Source organism: Sceloporus occidentalis, unplaced genomic scaffold, assembly GCF_023333645.1.
Source record: "Sceloporus occidentalis isolate IW3139 unplaced genomic scaffold, rSceOcc1.0.p SCAF_10, whole genome shotgun sequence".
NCBI lineage: Eukaryota > Metazoa > Chordata > Lepidosauria > Squamata > Phrynosomatidae > Sceloporus > Sceloporus occidentalis.
In genome coordinates this window covers 1,849,910-1,875,449 of record NW_028316990.1, presented here as the reverse complement: position 1 = coordinate 1,875,449, position 25,540 = coordinate 1,849,910, and the positions used below count along the sequence as shown (strand labels likewise).

Sequence of the window (25,540 nt, the reverse complement as noted above, 5' to 3'; positions counted from 1 at the left end):
TTACATTTGTATCTTCCCAGTATCCTTCTTCATAGTCTCTTTGCTATTAATTGAATAATATGTGCCTTGAACGCCACACTACAATGTTCCTTTTCTATTTGAAACTGGAAATACAACAAAGGAGGTGGGGGAAATATTACATTTCAAACATTGTGAAATACTATTCCTACATTAAAGAAAGCTAATTGGCACAAGTATACTTACAGATGTCGTTTGCCGAGGACATTTAATTAATAACATCTATTTGTGAGAAAGAACAAGGAGGAACAAAAAGCACATGTGCAAGGGTGCTGAATCCATTACTGTCAGCCTGCGTTCTGCATTCAGACTGTTATTGATTTCCACCAAGAAAGGCACCAAGCAGTAATGCCAACCATTTTTAAAGAATTCCTTCCCCAGCATTGGCCAATGGAAAATAGGGGAGCGAATTTTCCAAAGATGTTAGCATGAAGGCGATTCTAACGTGGGTCAAATGCTGTGGCCCCGTCACTCTTGAATCTCAATCCAAAAATTCTATTTTCAGCATGCACAGAGCTTTTGAGAAATACACCGATGAGCCACCAATTCATGAGCATAACTCACGATATATTCTCATGGGGTTTTAAGCCTTTTGCACGATGCCATCTGCATTCAGACAATATTTTATTGCCCTTTCCCCCAAACAACTTCACATCCCCTCAAGGAAAGTGCAAGAACCACCATGTTTTTCTGCATCCTTAAAGACTACAGAATCCATGAGACACTGCAACTCATCCAAATAGAGTGGATACTTTACTAACCATGTCCTGAGTAACACAGAAAACATTTCCACCTTTAAAAACACCCAAACCTTATTTCTGGCATGCTTTGAGACCATTTTATTTTTAATAAAAACATGCACTTCACTATGCAATATAGATGGCAGATTTAGACAAAAGACCAGGGCCTGGAAAGTTACTTTTCAAAAGTAATTCATTGATGCTCTTTACACTATAAGAGTTACCCTTTCCTGTAAACATGATCTATTATCCCCTCTGTTGTAAGCCGCCCGGATTCCCAGTGATTGGGTGGCATATAAATAAATCCTATTATTATTATTATTATCATCATCATCATCAGCTAATTCTCCACATTACTCATAGCACACATTACTTTTCCGTTTGCTACTATGAAGGGGGGGATGTTGCTCTGCTATAAGGATGGCATAAAATTTGAAAACATTTTGTGAACATGCTCATAAAATTGCCTTTTAAAGTACCTTTTGGAGATAACTAGAAACCCTCCCTCATTAAATTAATAAAGTAACATTGCTGTTATTTGTTATACAGTTGGTAAAATAAAACTTTATTACACCCTTGTTACCCCAAATGTAACTCATTCCAATTGGTAATGTTACTTGTATTTTGTTACTTTTAAACTCTGAAGAAAGATACACATTACCTGGAGTATTTTCCCAGATTTTGATTGGAGTGCTTTTGAAATTTTGAAATTAAGCAACACTAGGATAATATTAACCAGCTTTTATATGATCAACTTGTTGGGTTGTTTTTTCTTGTTTTGCTGTTGTTGAAGCCAGAATTATTAGCAGCTTCAAACCACAAAGATAGGGGAAGAGCGAAAGTTACATAAATAAAGAATGTTGTCAAATGATATTAAACTGAGTAAACATACGCATTTGACACACACCAGATCTATCTTGCTTTTATGCCATTGGAGAGTACCCAAACACAACGTGATGAAAAATTGGCCATAACTACAGCCAGTAGCATTAAGCTTCAGATATGAGAAGCCAGGAATCAAAGAATTCTAGTTCAAACTTTTCCTTGGATCAAGATGCAGAACAAAATAGAACCTTAATGGGTTTCATAATATCTGGCACATTTAACACAGTTTAACCTTCATGTACACAACATGAAACAACAGTTCATCTTGCTAAGAAAACCCATGTCTTTAGAAGGGGCAGTCAGCAAGCTGTAATTCTCACTTCATTAGTGGAAAAGCTTGTGATTACAGGATTTCTTTCCTCTGGTTTGCTTAAGAGGAGTTAAAACATATTACCTTGGTTAATGTAAACTATGGTTTGCAAACTACTTTCAAATCATTATGTCACATCCCAATTCATAGTCCATTTTCACTGACAGTATAGTATTCAGAAAGCATGCTTAACTATGGATTAAGGAAATGAAATCACGGCAAAACACTATAGCTGGAATCTTTGTGATAGTTTGTTGTTATGTGTCTTCAAGTCATTTCTGGCTTATGGTGACCCTAAAGCAACCCTATCAGGGGTTTCCTTGCCAAGATTTGTTCGGGGGCGGGACAGGATTGCCTTTGCGTTCCTCTGAGGTTGAGAGAGAATGTGACTTGCCCAAGTTCACCCAGTAGGTTTCCATGACTGTGGAGAGTCAAACCCTGGTCTCCAGAATTGTAGTGCAACACTCAAACCATGCCATATTGAGTTGAGTGTTGGACTACGATTCTGAAGGCCAGGATTAGATGCCCAGCTCAGGCATGAAAACCAATGGGTGACCTTGGGTAAGTCACATTATCTCAGCCTCAGGAGAAGGCAATGGAAACCTCCTCTGAACAAATCTTGCCAAGAAAACCCCATGATATAAGTCAGAAATGACTTGAGGGCGTACAAGTATAAAAATAGTTAAGTACACAGTTGTGATTAAGTAAGTGTGGTCTCTTGTGAAGCATATCATTTCATAGGTTTACAGAATCTGCTAACACACCTTGGTGTGGGGTGGGTGTGTGTGTGTATGTTAAACAGCCATTGTGCAATGGATGAGCATAAGAGCAAGTGGCTCAGGCACCATGCATTACATAACTGTGGGATCTGGCATATATTTACACGATGCAAAATGTGTACAGGGCTCTGGACAATGCCTGCATTGGGGATGTATGCAGTCCCTTCATCATTCTCTGGGCTAGCTGGACAAATATGGCTGACAATTCCCATGTGACCCATACAGCCCAGATCAGAAGAAACAACTAGTTTTGCAAGTCCAAATTAAAAAGTCCTGTAACCAGGCAATTATCTTCAAATTCAAATTTCACTTTCAAGTTTTAATTCTAAGACATGAATGGGAAAGTACCATCACCCCCTGCTAAGCGAACGGCTGCTCTGATTGAAATATATTCCCCCAAGATGCTTATCTTGTGCTACCCCAAAGTCCCCCTCCCACGCCAACTGGGGAAAGGAGCTGGAAACCATATGAGGGAAACTGGAGGGGGGGGGTTTCTTTTGCAAAACCAAATGAGCCATCAAGTATATAGGAACATATGCCTGCATTGGACTAGGCACTGAACATAAATGCTGTCCTTTGTCTCCAACTGCATGTTATTTAAAGTGTTTCCAAATCTGTTTTTGCCAAAACAATGCAAATATGGGGGCACAGACTCTTTAGAAGACCGAATCACTAAGTGCTGAAGACTAAACACTTGTAAGGCAATCTGTGCATATTTGTGTTATGTACAGATATCTTGAACTCAGGCTCAGAGATATCAGGTTCCAGCTCTTGGCATCTTGAATCACCAGGTTGTTGTTTTTGTTGTTGTATTCCCATTGCAAGGAAAGCTCTTTCCACTACAAGAAGACTGAACAGTCATCTAGGATGTAACACCCATTTCCTTGAAAAGTATTCTGTCAGCTGAGCCCATTTGGCCAATTTCTTTCCACCAGCCTCTATAAAGCCCTAGCCTGAGTGGTCAACTCCTCAAGTCTACAAAACATTTTCCTGTACCAGAGAAAAACTGGTAAACATTCTCCCACCTTGGATCATGGTGATGGCAATGACAGTTTTGACGGTTAGAAAGTGGAGAGAGAGAGAAATAGAAATGGGTTAGCTGGGTGGGAATGCATTTCAGAGGTTGTAAACTCAAATCACACCAACTTCATGCTTGAGCTCACTAGAGATCTATGTTTATTATTTGTCAAATAAAAACTGTTATTAATCTTAGTTAATTGTCAACAAAATCAATGCTTGAACACCAACTCTGGTATGTACATTTAGAAATTGCTCTTGGCACAGTAACACTATGACATAGTTATATCAGTTAAACATCCTGAACATTATTTAAATAGGATACTGGATCTACCAAGATGCCAAATCCTGTTTCCACCAGTCGTTGCCCCAATACTTTATAAAAACCCACCCTCATAATGTACATGCAATAGCCTTCCTCCCTTGCTTCCTTCCAGTATCTGGTATTCAGAGGTACACTGGCTCTGAACATGTTCTGTTTAGTTATCATTGCTATTATCTGCTGATAGCCCCTGTGAACATGTCTACAAAGACCTGTAAAGGATCTGGCAACTGAGACACAGCTTTAACAACTGTTGTATATGGGAAACAGCAGGACACAGATGTCTTCAACTAACATTATCATTTAATAAATACTCTTGGAATACAACAACATCTGACATTAAAGAAATATAATATAACTTAAACAGGTCCAGGAATGTCTTGGCCTCAGATGGGGTGTTGGAACTGTTTTGTCGAGTTTCTGTCCCAAATGGAAAGCATTCCCTTCTGTTCCTCTTATAAAGACTACTGGTCCAAAAGCCTTCTGGGTTTGCCTCTTCCAACAGTCAGTACAAAACAGGACCAACAACAACAACTACCAAATTCTGCTACAAGCACAGCAGCTCTATGTATGAAAAATAAAACTGGCTATCTAGAGCTTACTGGGGAAAACAAATCCCACAGTGTTATGTCCCTTTTGGTTTCTGTTTGGGGGGGGCATGACTCCATGGGTAGAAAACATGCAGCCCTCCAGATGTTGTTGGATTACAGCTCTCAGCAGCTGTAACCAACATAGCCAGTGGTGAAGAATGTTGGGATCTGCAGTCCAACAGCATCTGCAGTGATTCCTGCTGTGCTATAACACTTTATATACCTAATGTAGCATTGGTTGCCTACAATGCTGTGTCCAAATGGCTCTTATAAATTCTCCATCTGAACTGAGAACTGGGTGCATGTCAGACGTTTTTTTCTTAGAGGAGGAGAATTTCCCAATAATTCCTTAGAGGGGGATTAATGTTAACAGTATCATATTCATTCTACCATTCCATGGCATCACTAGAATGAGTGGGTGGGAATGGCAACTACCACTGAATATGCAGATGAATATGTGGAACAAATGTCTGAAAACTGGCTTTTCTTAAAGAGGTTAAAAAGAACAAGAACTCCAGAAATTTCCTCAAGAAAAGTATCTTCTTAGCAATGTTGGCTAACCTTTTCTAACAAACTTTTAGTTTACTGAATTGGCATAGTGCACGATCCAACACCACAGTTGCCTAAGAAATCTCTGAATATGGAGTTACGCATCGATTGTGCTGTTGTGTGGACTGCATCATTGCACAAACAACTGTGAAAGCAAATGTGCAACCAAATGCAGAACCTAATGAACATCCAAAGGCACACTTACATTTCATCAATAAATTCTTCCAGAACGTGGCCACATAGCCTGCAAAACCACAGAAAAGTATGGACACCGGCTGTGAAAGCCTTTGATTTCACAAAGGCACACTGCTGCTAATGCCAACAGGGGCAAACAGCTATGCATTGGATGAGATGCACATGCACACATTAAGTGGCACTGCATGCATAGGATTGCATCCACAACTGTAAACTGAATCTGCACATCGGACAAAAATGTCCAACTGTTTCTATAGATTCCAAGCAATTTATCCTGGTGGTGCCACTGATAAAATGACACAGAAAATGCAAAACTGGAAAATGCAAACTTTTGCAAAATGCTTTTTTGTAAACTGCAAAATGCAAAACATTACCATAAAATGTGAAGATAGATGTCAGTAGCTAGACTGGTTTAGTTATTTGTTGAGCCGACTGATTTTGAATAACAGTATCTCCTTTGTTGCATTCAGATGCCTTTTGTCCTTAAAAAAATGACAGGAGCTGCCAAAACATATGGCAGTTCTAAATTGCTATTAGTTAGCAATTATATCACTTCAGTACAAGCCCAGGCACCAAACTTCAATTCCTCGCACTAAATTGTTTGATGCATTTACAACAGGCAATCCTTTCTCTTTCCAATTAGTGCCCTGGCTGGTTACGTTTCATCAATAGCAACTGCCAGATTAAATGCCTTACTTGACCATCTTCACCCAACCTACTTTGATGTTCACTTTTTCAGGCTTTAGAATACCTTTTGGATGAAGATCAGACAGCATTAAACAGAATTACTAATTAATTAAGCAAAGTTAAATTTTAAACACTGTTTGTTGTGTTAGCCAAAAGCCTCAACAGAACAGCCCTTTCCCATCTCAGCAGAGATCAAAGGAGATCATTTTCCTTCTCTATCCCTCCCATTCCACCCCCCTTCTCTCCAAAATTAGCATGTTTGGGCTCGAATGAACTGTGATGAAACATTATATTGCTATGTATCAAAATGGAATGCATATTTTTTTTGCTTTTTTCATAGAAGATTCCAACTTACTTTGACTGTAAAATCTAGAACATTGTGTCATTCTTCTCTCAAGATTTGATGTGTGGCACATCAGTGTTTTGCATATGAGCACAGTTAAGGATCATGACAAGGTTATTGCCAAGCTTGGTCTGAACTTGATAGCCCAGCCATCTTCACTATGTTGGCTCCTTGACATACACACTGAAGGCAGAAACCTCATTGTCTACATCAGGGGCTCTTCAACTTCAATGCATTCCTAAATTAGCATGTTTAGGCTCACTGTACTGACTACAAAGAATGTTATGAATTGCAATCCAACAACATCTGGAGGGCCACCTAAACTCCACACCTGATGGTGATGGCAAGCGGTCTGGAGATGTTTTCAGCATCACTCCTGAACTGCCTCCAGAGGGATTCAATGAAGTGTTGCTTGGTTCAAGCACTTATCCAGGATAATAAACAATCATAGATGAGAACTTGCATTGGTAGACTTATGTCTTGCATGAAGCTATGTTTATATATCTATAACTTCCACTGCTGCCCTTTAAGTGATGCAGATCCTGGCTCAAAATGGCCATTGTTGGAGAGTGAAGAGATCAATGAAAGAGCATCCAGCTATTTTCTTTTACCCAGACTTACTGCAATAGTCACAGGGATCTCCAGGTTCCTCAGAAGGACTCTGGAGATTCTGTACAGTCCGTCCTCGCCTTATGCGGGGGATCCATTCCGGATCCCTCCGCATAAGGTGAATTCCGCCTATGCTCGAGCCCCATTGGAAACAATGGGGGCTCGTGCACGGCGGCGCAGCGGCGCGGGCGCACACAGGGCGCAACAGGCGCGCACGCCTATTCAATTGAATGGGACACGCCGACCCTTCCGCCCCGCGTGCGCGCCGCGGCTTCAGTGCGTATGCTCAAGGCCGCGTATGGCGCGGGCGCACTGTACTTGCAACACATCCAGCTGCAAGAAAATTACTGGAAACTTATTCCTCTGCTTTCCAAGGATATGGAAATGGCTATGTTGAGTGGGGGGACTAGGACAGGTAAAAGCTGGTTTTAGAGAGTGAATAGGTGTGCCTAGTGCTTTGAGTGTTGGACTACAACTCTGAAGACCAGGGTTCAATTTCCTGCTCAGCCAAGAAACCATCTGGGTAACCCTGGACAAGTCACATGGTTTTAGACTCAAGGGAAGGCAATGGCAAACCTCTGAATAAATCTTGCCAAGAAAGTTTACATTGCATGTCAGAAATGGCTCCAGCCTGTTCAGTCTCACCTCTTTGTCCTGCATATCCAACCACAGACTAAATAGGCACCTTTATTCGTCAGTGTAAGGCAAGATCAATAACAGGGCAAGTTGTCCTTCTTGGGAAACTTAGTAAATGGTTTCACTGAAGAACTTAACATACATGTTTCCAAAAAGCAATGCACAGATGTCATGGCACTCTTGCAAATCCAGAGAACACACTGGATCACTCAGGTTTTAAGAGTATCTCATCTCACCAAATAGTGGCAACTCATGGCTTCCAAGTCAGAGGGACAGTGAATCCACACCTGAACTTTAAAGGAGCTATCCAAGGTCCTAAACATCCTGGAGAGCTCAGGATTAAAATCCAGCGTGGATTTGCCACTGCCTTTGGGATGGAAACCACCTTTCACCACTATCCACAATGACACATGTCCAGAACCCACAAAATCATCAGTTTCCTTTGTTTATTTCTTATTTGAAAGTGGAAGGGCAACCACACTCTCTAAGACATATTTGCTTGCAAGGGTGGCAGTGGTATGTTTTGCTTGTGCACGGAGAATTAACAAGCCTTTTCTTTTCTCTTCTGGCACAAAAGCAAGCATCCCGGATAGCAAGAAACTGAGTCAAAGGATTGAATTTACAAGCTATCTTTTCATAAAGTTTAAGTAAGACCGTCTCAGTTCTGGAAGCCCTTGGGGCTGAATGTTTTCAGACACAACAACCCCATTGTCTTGGCAAAACTATAAGAAATACCCAACTATAGACATACTAGAGCAATCGGGGGCAGGGGGAGATTGCTTTGGCCAGCTTGCTATCCCAAATAAAAAGTACACAGCAGTCAGCAGCCTATTGTGTGTTTCGACTCACTGTGGTTGAAGTAGCTACAGAAACCCAAAGTTTTACCTCAACAGGCAGAACAAGTGGGCTTTGTTACCTAGACAGATTACAGCATTTCTCTTCTTCCTCCCCCCCACCCCTTTAAAGTCTGCTCTTCATAAAAGCCCAGCATGAACAGTGGAATTTCTGACTTGCCTCAGATACTAAGGCGACTTTTATAGTTTTCAAGTAGCTTCAGGGTTATATTTTAAAAGTTGAATTTCATCACATGTTTTAAGTTTGCTGAGGAGGGGAAAAAGATGTATTTTTAGTGGAAAAAAGTTTTTCCCCTTCCCCCTCTTCACATTTCCCTCCCCCCAGCTTCACAGATGTTTCATCTCAATCATATCCAGACCTCAAAGCATTAGCAACCAGTCAAGTTTGTTCTCTTATGGAAGAAAAAGAGAAAATGTCATTTATTTGGAGGAAACATGGTCTTCCCTCCTCTGCCTGTCTCCTATGCCTTCTTTTCTTTCTTTCTTTTCCTTTTCTGAAATCACAATTAGTACATGAGTTAAAATCAAACAATAAATATACATCCATGGGGATGTTGAGATTGAACTGAAGCCATTTTCCTGTACAGATGGCACAGTGGCTAGCTGTTAAGTTTTGGTTGATATTTTTCCACCTCCCCCATTTTATTTTAGAAGAGGGGGTAAGAGCTAAGAAACTCCTGCAAATAATCAAGGTTTCCTTGTTCTGTGTGTCAAACCCTGGAATTCAACCAGTCCTGCTACTAATGGAAGTGACGTAGTACAAAGTGCATAAAAGAAGTGCTGGGAAAGATTTAACCTATCCAAAATACACATATGCAAAGGGGTCTTGTAGCACCTTTGAGACTAACTGAGAGAAAGAAGTTTGCAGCATAAGCTTTCATAGATGTGGTCTACTTCATCATATGTGTGGAGTGAAGTGCCCAGGAACATGGCTATGAATGAGCTGGTTGTATGTGTGAATAGAAATAGAGAAACAGAAATGCAAAACTAGTGAGTATGGCGTTGCGTTAACAAGTTCAGTTTTGGTATGAGGCATCTTCTAAAAACAAATATTCAGGTGGGAACAAATGTTGCTTCTAGATCATTTTTATGGGTCTCTGAAGGATAGAGAGGATTCCTAGCCACCCTTCATAAGATTAATGGCATTTCAGTTATTTTAATACAATAACACAGGAAAGTGTCTCATAGTAAGTCAGACAGCATTGGAAACTCTGACAGGTCTCCAGTTCAGGAAGGAGTCTTTCATAGCCCAGCTTAGTGATACCTGAAAATCCTTCATGATCTCACATCACAAATCCAGCCCAACTTACCTTCCCAAATCAGGCAACACCAAGTGTATTCAGGATAACTGTGGTATAACATAACCCTCAAAGGTTTTTCTGTGCAACCATTTCCACGTTAGGAGGGTTGTGTGCTGGCTAGATTAGTGAAAAGGTTGAGCACATAAGTGAGGCTGAGGCTGAAGTCCTATGTATCCTTACCTGGAGGTAAGTGTATGGAATGCAGTGGGGTCTTACTTCGGAGTAGGAGGATTCTACTGTTAATAGTGCATCGTGTTTTGGAAATGTTATGCCTCATCCCAGTTTGCCTTTCTTCCCCACTGAGAACTGAATTCTCCTGCCTCAAAATGGGAGTGAACTGTCTAAAAAGAAAGGATGGGCTTTCAAGATGCCAGCCCCATAAACTTCAGTGTTTTCTTAGACAAGGAACACTGAGAGGTGGTTTACTATTGCCTTCCTCTTAAATATAGTCTTCAGCACCTGGTATTCCCTGGTGATCTTCCTTCCAAATACTAATCAGACCTGACACTGCTTAGTTTCCAAAATCAGATAGCCACAAGTAGCCTTATTTGTATTCTAACTTTTCATGAAGAAACTCTTGAATGGTGTCCATAGGTATTTTATTTGTAAAAGCTTCATAAGCACCATGTTAAATATGATACGCTGTGAGAGAACAACTAGTCCAAGGCTACCCAGTGTCCTTCATGGCAGAAAAGAATTTTGAACTACTACAGCCATAGTTCAGTGCTCTAGCTACACTGGATGCCAATTAGAATCCTGTAACCTCTTAATGGAAATCAAATAGCAACAGGATTTAGGCCAATAAGCCCAAACTTGTGAGATGGCTGAGTATGGGCTCAAACTAGGTCAGGTTATAGTGATGATGGAATGTGCTTGGGTATTGGACTCCAATAGCTCCCCAGCAATGCCAGGTGCTCTTTCTGTAGTTGCAGTTACCTGTTTTAGGCTATACCAAGGCTGTTTGTTCTCTGTCAGCCCAGAGTTTACTTTCAGATCAATTCTTGGAGCCCTGGTGGCACAGTGGTTAAATGCCTGTACTGCACCCACTCACTCACAAACCATAAGAGTTCAGTACCAGCTCAGGGGCTCAAGCTCAACTCAGGCTTGCATCCTTCTGAGGTTGCTAAAATGAGTACCCAGTTTGTTGGGGGCAATTAGCTTACATTTTGTAAACCGCTTAGGGAGTGCTTAAGTGCACTGATAAGTGGTATAGAAATGTACTTGCTATTGCTATTGCTAAAGGCAAATACATTGGACCAACAATTCTGCCTTAAAGTTCTTACTGCCAGTAACTAAGAGCATCATCAGTCCATGCTGGTATACCGTCATGGCAATGCATTAGTCCCACTTTTGCCTAAGCTTTACCATGTGGTGGTGTTGCTTTCCAGGCACTTTTGCATCACAGGGTCTTTGAAGATATGGGTTTTTCCCACACTGAAAGTAATCCATTCATGACCTCCCCTTTCCTACAACAATTCAGTAACCAGTTTGGGTATGGATGTCTCATAGTGCATTCTTCCACAAATGATCCATTAGTTGATGTGGTTTGGGAGTGCTCAGGTTATCCCTCCCGCAAGGATCCCCAAGGAAATATCTGGCAGAGAAGCCTCAGATGACTTCCAATGCTGATTATAGTATTATAGCATTTACAGTTGCCCACCAAGTTCATAAAAGAAAGAAGGAAGAAGCTGAGGGGTGTGTGGACATGAAAATCAATAGCTCTGCTCCTCAGTAGTGGGAGATCACGAAGCACTGTCCAAAAAGGAGCATGTACATATGGAGGTCAATAACTCCACTCCGTCTGACGTATGGGATCACAAAGCACTATTCTCCACTTTCAGAGAGCAGAGTTATTAATTTTCACATGCACAAGCCCCCTTTTGGATAGTACATCATGATTGTTCACATCCAGAGAGTAGAGTTATTGAATTCCATGTGCAGAAGTCCTTCATACAGCTATGACATCATAGTGTTACTGTGCTATTACAACTCCAATTTTTTTTAAAAGGCTAAAAGGTATTAAATTATATGGAAGACAAAACACATGGCAGTCGCTATTCTTTCTGCAGGAGAAAGGAATAAAAATGGTGAAGGATGGCGTGGACGATGGTAATGATGTCACGGTGCTATTGCGCTATTACGGCTACAATGTGTTTTTTTAAACATTAGATGAACCAATCATAAAGCAGTGGATGGGGCATAGGAGTCAGTAATGATGCCATTAATGCAAAGGAGGAATATCCTGCAAATGATGCTATTAAAGCGCAAATGCATCAAGGATGCTATAGAGAGTGTGACAATCAGCTACTCTCGCGAGAATGGCTGGAGTAGATTTCAAATAGAATAATGCAGAATGAACAAGGGGTGTGATAAGGTCCTAAGCCTTGGGAAAAGGATTTCTGCTTTTTATAATGGCAAAGGCCCTGGCCCCAAAGTGGGAAACCACAAAATGGTGGCATCTGGAAAGAGAAGTACTGGCCATCCAGGGAGGGCTAGAATCAGCACCAGGACCTGAGGTTTCCCATTTCTGATGTGTAAAATATAATGAAATAAGAAATACCCACTCATGCTAACAGTAACCTCGTTTGTATGCCTGGTTCCTAGCAACCTGAAGAACATTCAAGATGGGTCTCTGCAGCATTGTTTCTTCACGATTAGCTATGTCAGGGTCATAGTGACAGCTTTCCCCATGGGAAGCAATTTTGATGAAAAGCTTGGTATGCTTATTCCATCGTCCTGGTACCTTCAGAGCTCTTATCATTGCCAATGTGGCAGAAACCCAGTTTTCTCCTTGAACATCTAAGTTAGACAAGAGACTGGTTGGAAATCAAAGCCTGCATTATTAATGACATTACCTACGCACAGCCTTCATTTAAATAGTGTCGTGTAGGCTTTTCCTTAGGACTTTCAAATGAAATAAAACAAAGCCCTAAAGGGATCACACCAAAAAAGGGGAGGAAAAATTAAAAGGCAAAAAAAAAATACTGTGGAGATGATTTTATATATATATATATATATATATATATATATATATATGGGTTTGTATCTATAAAATTGCAGTTGCCAAACAAAATAAGCACAGAGTAACCAAAGAGAGTAAATCAATGTGTTCTTCTTGATGGGGTTTTTTCTGATTTTTCTTCTTCTCCTTTCTCTCTCCCTTTGTTCAGAGTAAGGCTATGAACCAATTAAAGTGAATCTTATGATATGAACCAGTCAAGATAAATACAGCTCTATTTTTGCAATCACAGACTATCCAGAAGTCCAGGAGGTTTATGGAGCTTCTAGAAGACCATATACTGTAGTAGGAAAGGGTGGGATTGGGTCTCGCATTGTGCAGACTGAGTTAAAACATTTCTCAGTCAGCTGACTGATTATGTCAATGCACATATTGTAAAACCTCAGATTTAAGGAACTTTGCATGAACTTCTGGAGTAATAGAATTGCTTTTAATTCATTGAAAAACACAGTTGTCTTCTCTTGTTTCTCCTCCACAATGATCATGATAATCATCATCATTTTGGAGAGGCCCCTTCACATGATGCCCTGAATAACCCCCACTAACCCCAACTCACGGGTCTTACCAATTGTGTGCTTAATACTCCTGCACTGTCAGTCAATCCATCATCTCCCAGATATGTTTATCCACTAGGCAGATGAACATTTGTATGGGAAAAAGACAACCTGCTGCTCTGTCCTACTGTTTGACAGAACACTGCCTTCTTGGATTCTTCCACCAATTGTGGGGGCAAAAAGTTGCCATTGCATAATGGACACATAATGGAACAGAGTTGCACCGATGCATGCTCCTCTGTACCTTGTCTTTGCATACTGTGCATTGGATGTGGTAGTGGCACATTATCCATTGCAGATTCGAACTGTATATTGCGCACAAGGCTTTGTACAATAGCACCTATGCTTACCTGCATGTGGACTGCATAGTGGTCATGCACTATCCATGGAGTATATCTCAGCATGCAGATATTTTTGCCATGCTAATGGGATGTTAGATTACCTAGCATAACATTTTAGTTTTTCAAAAAAATGTAAAGTAGAGCCCCCAAATCCTATAAAATTATCCCCTTCCCCCCACACACACACTTTAGAAGTAAAAATAAACAAAATATTGCCACTTACTATAGCACAAAAGGATATTTATTATGTCCTCATTTCCCCCAATTTGTAAAGCTTTACAGGTAACATCATAACTTGGAACGCTAACTTCCAAGCTCTGCAAATAAACCCATCAAGCTCAACCATAATAAAGGGACTAAACCATCAACACAACAAATGAAAGCAACAAAACTGCTCACCAAACATGAGTTTTCCAGGGTTCAAAACTCTCCCTGAGAAGATTCCGTTTGTTATATGTGCAGTAGCAAGGACTCTTGTATTAATATATGTAGTGTGCCATGAAGCCATTGTCTTTGTTCATACCTCTGCCAAACGATTGGCATTTTTGAATGTAATTCAGTTCTGCAGTTTGTTTCTTGTCTTCCTTTGTAATTTCCTTGTTTAAGGACCTCAACCTATAAATCCCTTAATGTGTGTCCAGGTACGTTGAAATCCAGGTAGGTTGCAAAACTGCAACTGGTTTGGGGGTATTGCCATTACTAATGCCAGATTTGTGTCCATGAATCCTCTTGCATAGAGACTGTCCTGTTTGCCCAATGTTGAGTGTAGAGTGGCATTACTAGCCTAGGATGGCATACATTACATTGGAGAAAGAGCAAGTAGATGCCCTTCTAATGTTGTGAGAGAAAGTACCAGAACACTAATTTCCCATCCCAATACTTGACAATTCAGCAAAAAGGCATCATTTTGAAACAACTGTTTTTGAGCATGGGCTTCAATTCCTAACTTTTGAAAAGAGAGCTATCCAATTAACCCCAAAAAGTTTCCCTTCCTTCCCACTCCCTCCCCATAAAGTGCATACAACGTAACATTTTCCTCTGGCACACGAGTGAACAGCTTACCTGTTTCTTGCAATTTCCTGGATCTTTGTATGACCACAGGAAAATGTCTGCTAAGCCCTACCAGTCTTGTGTTGTTTGGAAATGTTTATTCTTCCTGCCAAGGTAAACATTATCAACTTGGCATGAAGCTGTCCCAACTTCATGCTTTAGCAGAACTTTCCACCACCACAACCACGATCTCATTCCTCATCTTATCAGCTTCCAGTTCAGGTGGCACTTGGCTTTTTGCAAGGAGAGAGGAGTTATAAAAATGTAGCTTAGGTCTAGAGGGACTTCAGACCCACAAACCAAACCAAGCCACCTCTGTGTTTTTATTGGTTTCCTTGAAATCACTCCCAATGATCTATGTGAATCTGGCTCCTGTTCACCTGGACGCCAGCCCAATCTCCATGCCAAGTTTGGGGTTCTGCGGGCAAATGGCAGGGCCAGGATCAAGTAGGCTTCCAGTCACAGGCAATAGGAACACATGAAAGAAAAACAACACCCAGACATTCTCCAGAAGAGTGGCTCTAAATAGGTTAAGGTGGCCCATAGGGATGTAATTCTTCATTCATTTTCTTCTTGAAATAAGAAATGACTAATTTTCAGTCATTTTCTTCCTGGTGTGATAAAAGCCTTCAAAAACTGTACAGTGTTTAAACACTTCACAATTCAGGCCTTGTTCTGCACAAAAACTCACTGAGGGTTGTCTACAGCATTTTCTGCATAGACGTTCTGCAGAAATATATGTGCAGAAAATGCTTGTCCCTATGCAGAAAGATGCTTTCTCCTCAAAGCAGCCACATGAGAATTTTGAGCAGAGTTCATAGGCCCTGAACTACAGAGATTCTTACCACTCCAGGACTCTCCTTGTCAGGGTTTCTGAACATTCAAGAAAAGTGATTTCTGACCATTTCCAAAAGATTTACAAATATTCCTTGCATCCCTAGTGGCCCATGTGCCCCACTATTCTATTTAACAGGCTGTTGTTGTTATATGCCTTCAATTTATTTCCAACTTATGGCAACCCTAAGATGAACCTATCATGGGGTTTTCCTGACAAGATTTGCTCAAAGGAGGTATGCCATTGCTTTCCCCTGAGGCTGAGAGAGTATAACTTGCCCAAGGTCACCAAGTGGGTTTCCATGGCAGAGCCAGGATTCAAAACCTGGCCTCCAGAGTTGTAGTCCAAAACTCAAACCACTACATTACATGGGCTCTCCATTTGACAGATTACCCAGTCCAAATCTTGTTTAAAAACAAGGAACTAGAAAGGAGAACACCAGGCTGGAGGTATCAACATTTGTGGTGAGTCAGTGATGGGAGTCAATCTGAAATGTAAAGGCTATGCACTTTGGTGGGATACCTGTTTTAAAGCTCACACTGAACCTCAGAGTGGATTCATGACTCTAGCCATATGAGAACTACTCCTTGTCACTACTAGATAGCAGGCTAAGCAGGCACATAGGCTACCTGGTCATAGTGTTTCCCAGCATGGTGAGATGCATTTCTATTTTTATTTTTACATTGCATTCATTCTTTCTAAATGTGCATCTCTAACAAGGGGGTAAATCTCCATTTACATCCATCTCACAAGGGAGAACAATGTTTTATCATCACTGGCCCCAAAGCCTGACCCTAGACTTATATATGAGATCAACTCATAGTTGAGTATATATGGTAACTACCAAAGTTAGAATCATACCACAAAAAAAGTAAAGTTATCCATTGTTAAGTTGTATCTTAGTTATTTGGAATGAATCACAAATAACATAATAACAGGCTCTTTGCAACTTGCTACTTCCAAGCTGTGGGCCTCAGCCAAGCAGGGAATTGCCCTTTTGAAAGCCAACAAAGAACCGCAGGACCAGAGGCAGCTGACATGGTCAAAGGATGTTTGTGGTCAGACCTCAAATGAGATGAGACAATATAAAGAATACTCTGAGGCTCGTCAATGGAACAAACTGCTCAAATTGAAGAAATTGCGTGGATGGGATGGTTTTGTAAGGGTGGCTCCTTCTTGGCAGGTCAGTCATCTGACTGTACACAAACTAGTACAGACAGCACTCTTTGCCCGTTGAATCTAATGTAGCTAGTTTGTGAAGCAGATCATCAAACCTACCATCATACACCTTACCCCTCTTCACAAGGAGGAATCAAGGCATTAATCATCTCACCAAGTTTCCATTTATTTAAGCAATTACATCACAGTTGGGTGCACACTCTCAACCATAATAAACTCTATAGTTTTATTCCTTGAGTCCTTTGTCCTCCAGGTGGTTGGATGGCCTCTATGCCTGCTTGCAGAAGTACTATCTGTTTCCAGGATTGTGAGCATCCATGAACTGGATACAGGACAAACTTGCTATTCAGTAAAGTCACACCTGCCCTTAAGAGTTCACCTTTTTGGATCTTATTTCTTTTCTCCATCATTCCCCTCTGCCCTTCCTCTCCAGACTTTCCTAAGTTCCTTCAGAAGTCCTTTCTCCCATTTCTTTCCATGTTCTCTCTGACTGGCCTCTTTCTTGGCTTTCTGCCCCTATGCCAATCCATCCACAATCACTTTAGCATTTCGAGGTTCCCCCAGCACCAACTGCTGACCACAGATGGTGTCCCTTCCAAGTGCCAGGATTTGGCTTTGTGTTACAAGCAGGGCTAAGACCCGTTGCAGACTCCAGGTACATGGCCACTCTGAGTGGGAATATTTTTCCACATATGAACTGATCCTAAACAATCCTAAATCTGAAATAAACTTGGGATTCATGGTTTTTAGGCCTGAGCAATTTCCACTTCCAAGTTAACAGTGGAGAAAGAACATGATAACAGTAATAAAATACTAAAAAAATGAGCTGGCCTAGTTGTACCCACTGGTGGCCAACATTAATCTTCAAAGATCTTTTGTTTAACTTCAGCGTGCCTGGTGTGATCGCTGCAGAGAAAGAAATCCAATTGTCCCAAATTTACAGAGACTTCTTAAGCCAGGAATTCAAAGGCAGGTACAGGCTGAAATAGGCAACGGTGGTCAAACAGTTTCTTTCCGCCAACTGCTCAGTAAACAGAATAGCCCCAGTTGCATCCTAGCCCCTTGTCAAGCATCAACACTGAGTCAACAACTCGCTCTGGTGGCTTAAGGCGTTTGATGTTTACTTTGTTCTCTCCACAGTTCAAAAGAAAAGCACTAATGCATCAGTCCTCTTACCAAATACAATCTTAATCCCAGAATCCAGAGCCTTTTGCTGTTGACCAGTTAAGTCTGTTAAGACCAAAAGGATTTGATCAAGCTTTACATAACAACCCAGAAGTTAAATCCAGCCTCTTTTCTGGACTGATCAGACAGTTCTTTTTATCTTTCCTGCTCAGATGGCTTGTTAATCATCAGTGTCTGTTGGGCTGGAGGGGGGTTAGAAGAAGGTAATGACTCTAATAACGTGAAAACAAAAGCAAGGGATTCAATCATTTGTCTAATTGCTGCTTTGTCTTCTCATGACAAATTTGCCAGAGAACATATTCCTGATTCAAACTGTAGTATGTTGACACCATCAAAAGCCCTCTAACCTGACACATGACAAATCTAAGAAGCAGTATTTGCTGAATCAGGAAACCTGAGGTTTGCGATCAGACCACTTATATCAGACTGACAATATAGGACACTAATAAATATGATGCTGCATGATGTATAGAGTATGGAAGCTACTCAGTAGAAGCAACAGTGTGGTTTTGCATTTCAGATTTAAAATATGGATATCATTCCATTTGCTATGAAATGTTCCTTCCCTGACATTAATGGGTAATTCCTCTGCAACATTTACCTGTGGCTAAATGTGTATTTGTCTTGGATCATAAAAAGGTAAAGAGGGAACAAAAGAAAGAGGAAATGGGAAGGAAAGGATTTAAGGGGGGAAAGGCTCATTTCATCACAGAACTTTATCCCAGTGATCTCAATTACCACAGATTTTGGAACAGTCTGAGACTTTTTTTTAACTACAAGTCTCAGAATCCCCCAGGCAAAATGCCCTTGCTAGCTGGGGGATTCTGCAAATTGTTGTTCAAAAAGTGACTTTTCCAAATTCTGCTATGCTGGATGTCCAAAAGATTAAAAAAAACCACACACAACAGTTCAGGCAGACACCATTATCTTTGGAATAGCAGTATATAAATAAAACAAATTATTATTATTATTATTATTGGGTGAAAAATGTGTGAAACAATGGCTTCATTCAGACAATATACTCTATTAAGAGAAGGGCTCTTGGGTTCATTCATTCCTCCTCCTTTCTTCCAGCACAACTGTTCAGAAGTTCAGAAAATGTTGTACCCATTTTAAAACTAAGCTCAGCTTCGTAAGGGTGGCGGAAGCCAAGGAGACAAACCTCTCCCACTATGAAAAAGTCTTCCTGTCTTCCTCAACACATTTATAGCAATGACTGGCAGACTACTGTGCACACAAAATGGAAAGAAAGAGCATTGTATTGCCCAAGACATAAGATAGCTTCTGGCAAGTTTGAAAATATAATATGTTGGATGTTACATTAGCCTTAAGGGTACTTTTCCACTGTTTCTATAATGCTACTGCTCAAGGCAATACACTGATTTAGATATTTAACTCTGGTATTCCACACTATAATGGTAAATATAACTATCCACTCTAATGGCATTTCATGCTTTTTACTTGTAGTCTCTCCCTCTAATAGTAAATCTGGTGAGCCCTGTGAAAATGGGGCCATTAAGAAACAAGCAAAGTATTAGGATGTTCAGTGGAGCCCTGAGGTTTACCAAAACAATGGTGTTTCTTTTAGAAAAAGAAAACCAGAGAGAGAAAAATGACCAGAGGGGGGTGAGATAAACACTCAGATGGTGACTGAATATGCTCAATAGATGTGAAATGTAGACCGACAGCTGGAAAAGACAAAGAGAAATAAGAGTGGGATGCCCAGGCTGGAGGATATCATTGCAGGAAATCCAGAAGAGGAAACACATGGAAAGAAACAGAGCAATATGCTTTTTGCAGGCACCACTTTTCCTGGCAAAATCTGCACTCACACATTCTACCAGTAGGTCTGATAAGAAGCAAAACCTCTAGGACACAGGTCTCTTTGAGCTGCCCCACTGCTATCACAATTCACATTTTAATTTTAATAGTAATATTTTAAAAATAAAATGGTACCTTCCAGATGAAAGTGTTCATTTTCGATAGACTCCCTGTAACATTCACCAGCTGCATCCTGTAAAATAACAAACAGACAAAGGCATATATTAGCTTGTTTGGGGCTACACAAGAGTTGTTTTTGTGTGTCTCCAAGTTTTTTCCAATTTACAGTGATTTTTAGGCAAACCTATCATGAGGTGGGGTTTTTTGGAAGGTTTGTTCAGAGGGAATTTTCCCTTGCCATCCCCTGAGGGTGAAAAAGTGTGACTTGTCCAAGGTTGCCCAGTAGGTTTTCATGGGTGACCAAGAATCTGCATCCTGTTCTCCCATGTCCTAGTCCAAAAATCAGTCAAACCACTACAGCACCCTGGCTCTTTATGCAAGAGTATGAATCTTGAAACCATGGGATAATATTTATTGTTAACTAAACCTGAAGATATGGGCTATAGTTTCATCCAAGCTGGTAGCAGAGATATCCTGCTCTGTGCTATCTGTTTGGGAACAGCAAGGTTCCTGGAAATGTCTGGATTCCACCAACTAGTCCTGCTTGACATTAAAGGCACAACCCATTTATGTTTACTATAACTGTCCAGGTTGATGATGGACCTTCAAAGAAATTACTCTTCAAGACCTAAACCTGGATTTGGTACGTGCAGAGTTCCACCAACCACATTTTAATCTGCTTCCCAGATCCCCAAGAAATATTTCTAGCACAAAGAGCATTTCCATTCAGCTCAGAGAGGAGGAGCAGTGGTCATATCAAGAGTAGATTTGCCATCTCGGTGCAGCAGCAGAACCATCAGCCACCTCACATTTGTAATGGTCCAATACTGCAGACAGTTTTCCAAAGTATCCATAGCAGCCACAGGAAAGCTAATCCAGAGCAAGAAACTGGGGGCTTTAACATTTTGCTTCCCACTTATTTAGCATTGCCAGGCTAGGACTACCTAAGCCCCAGTGATATCAGGATCAAAACTTGAGATGAAGGGAAAGTTCTTCATGATATCATAAAGGTGGGGATAGGCGATGCTACAAGATTAACATTACAAAGATTAATGTTACAAAATGCAACCATTAGTGAATTCTTAAGCATGATGACTTAACATCAACCACATGGACACAGAGAGGTCATCCAACCAAAAGTACAGCAAGTGTAAGAAATGAGGAAAGCACAAACACATTTTTCAAGATGCACTCTCATCCTGAGATTCCTTCTCCTCACTCAGAGAAGAAGGTCCAGACACTGAGACCTGGGGGCCATTCAGACTACATTTTACCCCAGATCAGAACCCAGATTAACCACAGGAAGTTCATATTCGCCCCAAATCCCCCACAAGTGAATCCGAGGCTTGCACATCTGTTGAGGGGCAAATGCCCCTTGGTGCAGGTCTTTTGAAAGCAGAGGAAAAGCTGTATCTTTTTTTTGGGGGGGGAAAGGGTCCAGCGAATATGAACTTGGCCCCGATCATGATCAGGGCAGGTTCAGGGGAGGATTTAGTTCAGAGGGAGGGCAAAGGGCGGAACTGGAGAAAGGGTGCCAAGAGAATCAGGGTGATGGATGAGGAGGAAGATGAAGGAGCCGGGGGAAAGAAGGGCAATCGGAGTAACGGAGCAGGAGGAGGAGAAGGAAGGAGCAGGATGAAGAGTCAAGTTCGGGGGGGGGGGAATTAGGTCAGAGGGAGGGCACAGAACGGAACAAGACTCCCTCTCGCACCAGGCAGCTTTCTCTCTTTCTTTTTTATTTTTGACAGATTATGCACATGCTTTTTGCTGCAGGTAGATACATATATAGATAGAATGTGTGTCTGCTTGTGCTACTTTCCCTTTCATTTCCTTGCTCCCAGCACGGCACTTTGCAAAAGGCTTTTTTCCTAAATTACAATGCAAATATTACAAATGTTTCTCTTTCAATTTAGCAAATTGATACAGAATGCTTTTGCTACTGTCTGTAAGGAATTCTGGGGTGGCTGAGGAAAAGCAAAGGATGCAGAGATGCCATTTGGGGTGAGGAAATTGTTGTTGTTGTTGTTGTTGTTGTTGTTGTTGTTGTTATATGTGTATGAGGCACTGTGGGGTGGTAAGGAGGGAGGATGCAGAGATGGCATTAGATTGCATTTTGGGGTTGAAAACGGAGGCAGGCGAAGATCCATAATCTGTAGTGACTCATTTTTCTACTATTGGAATCCTTCCTCCTAGTACAAAAAGCAATAAAAGGGGGACACAATGGGCACCAGAATTACAATAAAGTCTTGATCCTCTCACATGGAGGGAGTCATAGAGAATCTGCTCTAAATACATGCATGTATCATGTTTCGTTTGTACTTTCTCCCTAGGAATTTAACATGAAACACAAGAAGCAGTATTATTTTATCAATGAAAACATAAAGAGCACCTTTGCAATTCATAGCTCTGCATACATATTTTATACAGAAGTTTTGGGATAGACACAAAGAATTTGGGTGAACAAAAAAAGATAACACGGAGAACATACAGGCAAGAAAAGAGATTTAAAGATTAAAATACTTCTCTACAAGGCATCTTAATATTTAGCACTCCTGTATCCTGTCAGACATAAAAAGGCAAACAGAATCTATAATAGAGCTAGAAGGGCTTTCTTGACTGAAATTGAGTGTTAAAATATGATTGGTTTTTTCCCCCCAAACAGTGAGATACTGAAGGTGACTAAAGACTCAGAAATTACACCCCCAGCTCAGACCGAACCTCAAGACTCTCTCTATTCAGTTTGATGGAAAGGTTCTCTCTCTCCCATGCCCAAGCCTGACATTGTGTGAGACTACAGAAGTGACCAGAGGATTTGGGTGACAGTATTACGGAGCACCTATGTGGAATGCAATCCTTTTTCATTGATCAAGAGAAATGGATGTACAGAAACATAACCAGCAGGGAATTCCCAGTGTATGGACTCAACTTACTAATGGCTGGTCCAACATTAGTGTTACTAACTCCTAAAGAACTAGGAGGTTTTATTGGATTTCTAAATTCATCCCAAAGGCAAAAAAGAAGAAGAAAGAAATGGGTGCCAGTCACCCTTCTCACAAGGATCCCATGTTCAGCTCCATTCTGTAAGCTTTCTTCACAGATAAAGCTGTTACTCTCTTTCCATCTGCAATCATACTAGAAATTCAGCATTCTAGAGTCATGCCTGGATGCAGAAAACTTTGTTCTTGTGTGCCTTCAAGTCACTTCCAACTTGTGACAACACTCAGGCAAAACTATCACAGGGTTTTCCTGACAAGATTTGTTCAGAGGGGGGTTGCCATTGTCTTCCTCTGAGGATGAGAGAATTGACTTGCCCAAGGTCACCCAATGGGTTTCCATGTCCGACTGGGGATTTGAACCATTGTCTCCAGAATCTCAGGCCAATGGTCAAAACATTATAGAATCATAGAATCACAGAATCATAGAATTGGAAGAGATCCCAAGGGCCAACCAGGCCAACCCCATTCTGCCATGCAGGAAATCTCAATCAAAGCATCCTCGACTGATGGCCACTCTGAGGGAGTGTGTTCCACTGTCTAACAGCCCTTACTGTCAGGCAGTTCCTCCTAATGTTGAGGTGGAATCTCTTTTCCTGTAGCTTGCATCCATAGCTCCGTGTCCTAGTCTCCAGAGCAGGAGAAAACAAGTCAGCTCCCTCCTCAGTATGACATCCCTTCAAGTATTTAAACAGGGCTATCATATAACCTCTTAACCTTTTCTTCTCCAGGCTAAACATCCCCAGCGCCCTAAGTCGTTCTTCATAGGACATGGTTTCCAGACCCTTCACCGTTTTGGTTGCCCTCCTTTGGATACACTCCAGTTTCTCAACATCCTTTTGGAATTGTGGGGACTAGAACTGGACACAGTATTCCAGGAGGGGCCTGACTAGAGCAGAATAGAGTGGCACTTTTACTTCCCTTGATCTAGACACTATACTTCTAGTTATGCAGCCTAAAATCACATTGGCCTTTTTAGCTGCCGCAGCACACTGTTGACCCATGTTCAACTTGTGGTCTACTTGGACTCCCAGATCTCTTTCACACGTAGTTTCATTCAGCCATGTCAACAGGGACGTAGCCAGGATTTTGGGAAGGGGGGGTCCAGACTAAGTGCCACTATTTTAATGGAGCTTGTATGCGGTGGTGCAGTGGCATGTGCCATTCATTGTATCTAATGGAAGGGAGGGTCGGAACCCCATGGACCCCCCCCCAGCTGCGTCCCTGACATCAATTATCTTTCATAGCACAGAGGAACAGGTTCCCTAAACCAGGACCCACCATGAATCACCATCACTTCCTAAGCAAAAATGCCAGGAACCATATATAGCCAGTGGGTAACCTGTTACCCAGTCCTACTTTATATTACAACTTTATAAATGAATTCCATATTTTCCCCGGAAACAATGCAAACAATCCATGTACCCAATTTTCAGTAACTAATGCATCAGTCAAGTACTTGGGTGGGGAGTGAGTGAGGAGGAGTATTGACTCTAAAACAAACGAGTCAACACTTTGGAACTGAAAACACCCATATCTTCATGGGACTTTTGTATGTGTCTCTTTTATTGAGAGCACCAGCTGTTGTTTATCACTCTCAGTTTGGGACCATTTAGCAATTCATTTTTAAGTATCAAGCTGATAAGTATAGACAATATAAGGTCTGGATTTTTCAAAAATTCCCCTCTTCAGAATAGTTATAATCACAAGTTCCAAACAGCTGTTTTGCTGAGTTTGCAAATGCAGCAATACATGTTTTAATGGCCCATTAACTGAATGCCCCTTTTCTAAAAGCAACCACTGTAACCTTTATGCATTTCAGTGGCATCATTGGGCTGTTAGAACTCATCAGCTGTCAATTAAATTTGCCCCTTCATGCCAGTCTGATTATGGCATGCATTATCTCTGACAGACAGACATTTATTTAATAGGGCTATGTGGGCAGCCAATATATATATATATAATATTATTCTCAGAAACAAAAAAGGAAATATTTACTTATGAATGCAGAAAGAAGTAGCATGGGCTGCTGTGTTGCCTCCACTATTAACACAGCACTGAAGGAAAAACAGCAACCTCTTTTTTGAAGATGTGCCATTACCCCAGCATGGAAGAAAATAGTCACAGTAACATTTGAATGCAATCCATCAACAGAACAGAAGCTTAAGCAATTCTCCCTGGATCAAGCCCTCCATGTGAATCTAGGAATCTGCCACCCAAAACAGTACTCCAGAACATTCTGAAATGGAAGAACAAAGCTGTTTCTTTGCCACAATGTTGATCTTGGCCTTATAAAAGATGTCACACTTGCACTCTTCAAGGGACGGGAGAATAGAAAAAAAACATGGTTGACCATGCAGGTTATTTCAGAGCAGAATATAGGAATGGTCTCGTGCTGTTTGTGAGGTACTTCTAACCAGAAAAAAACTGATTTTCATCTGGAAAAAAGGGCCACTGTGAAAAAGCCAAAATGTTCAACTTTACCGCCAGTATATATAAATCATTTCAGAACTAGTGTCAAACATGTTGCTGTTGTTAGCTGCCCTTGTGTTTACCCCGACTCATGGTGATCTTGTGGATGAGACAACTCCAGAAGCCCTTGTCCTCC

General features: G+C 41.1%; 1 protein-coding gene across 2 annotated transcripts in view; it reads right to left on the bottom strand.

Annotated features, from left to right (window-relative positions):
* NKD1 (NKD inhibitor of Wnt signaling pathway 1) overlaps nucleotides 1–25,540 on the bottom strand; it is a 146,720-nt gene that overhangs the window by 34,762 nt on the left and 86,418 nt on the right. For both annotated transcript variants that reach the window (XM_089539923.1, XM_089539924.1), the window contains exon 4: nucleotides 19,955–20,012. In XM_089539923.1, the coding sequence (XP_089396049.1) occupies nucleotides 19,955–20,012 (58 nt within the window). The remainder of the gene's footprint in view (nucleotides 1–19,954; nucleotides 20,013–25,540) is intronic.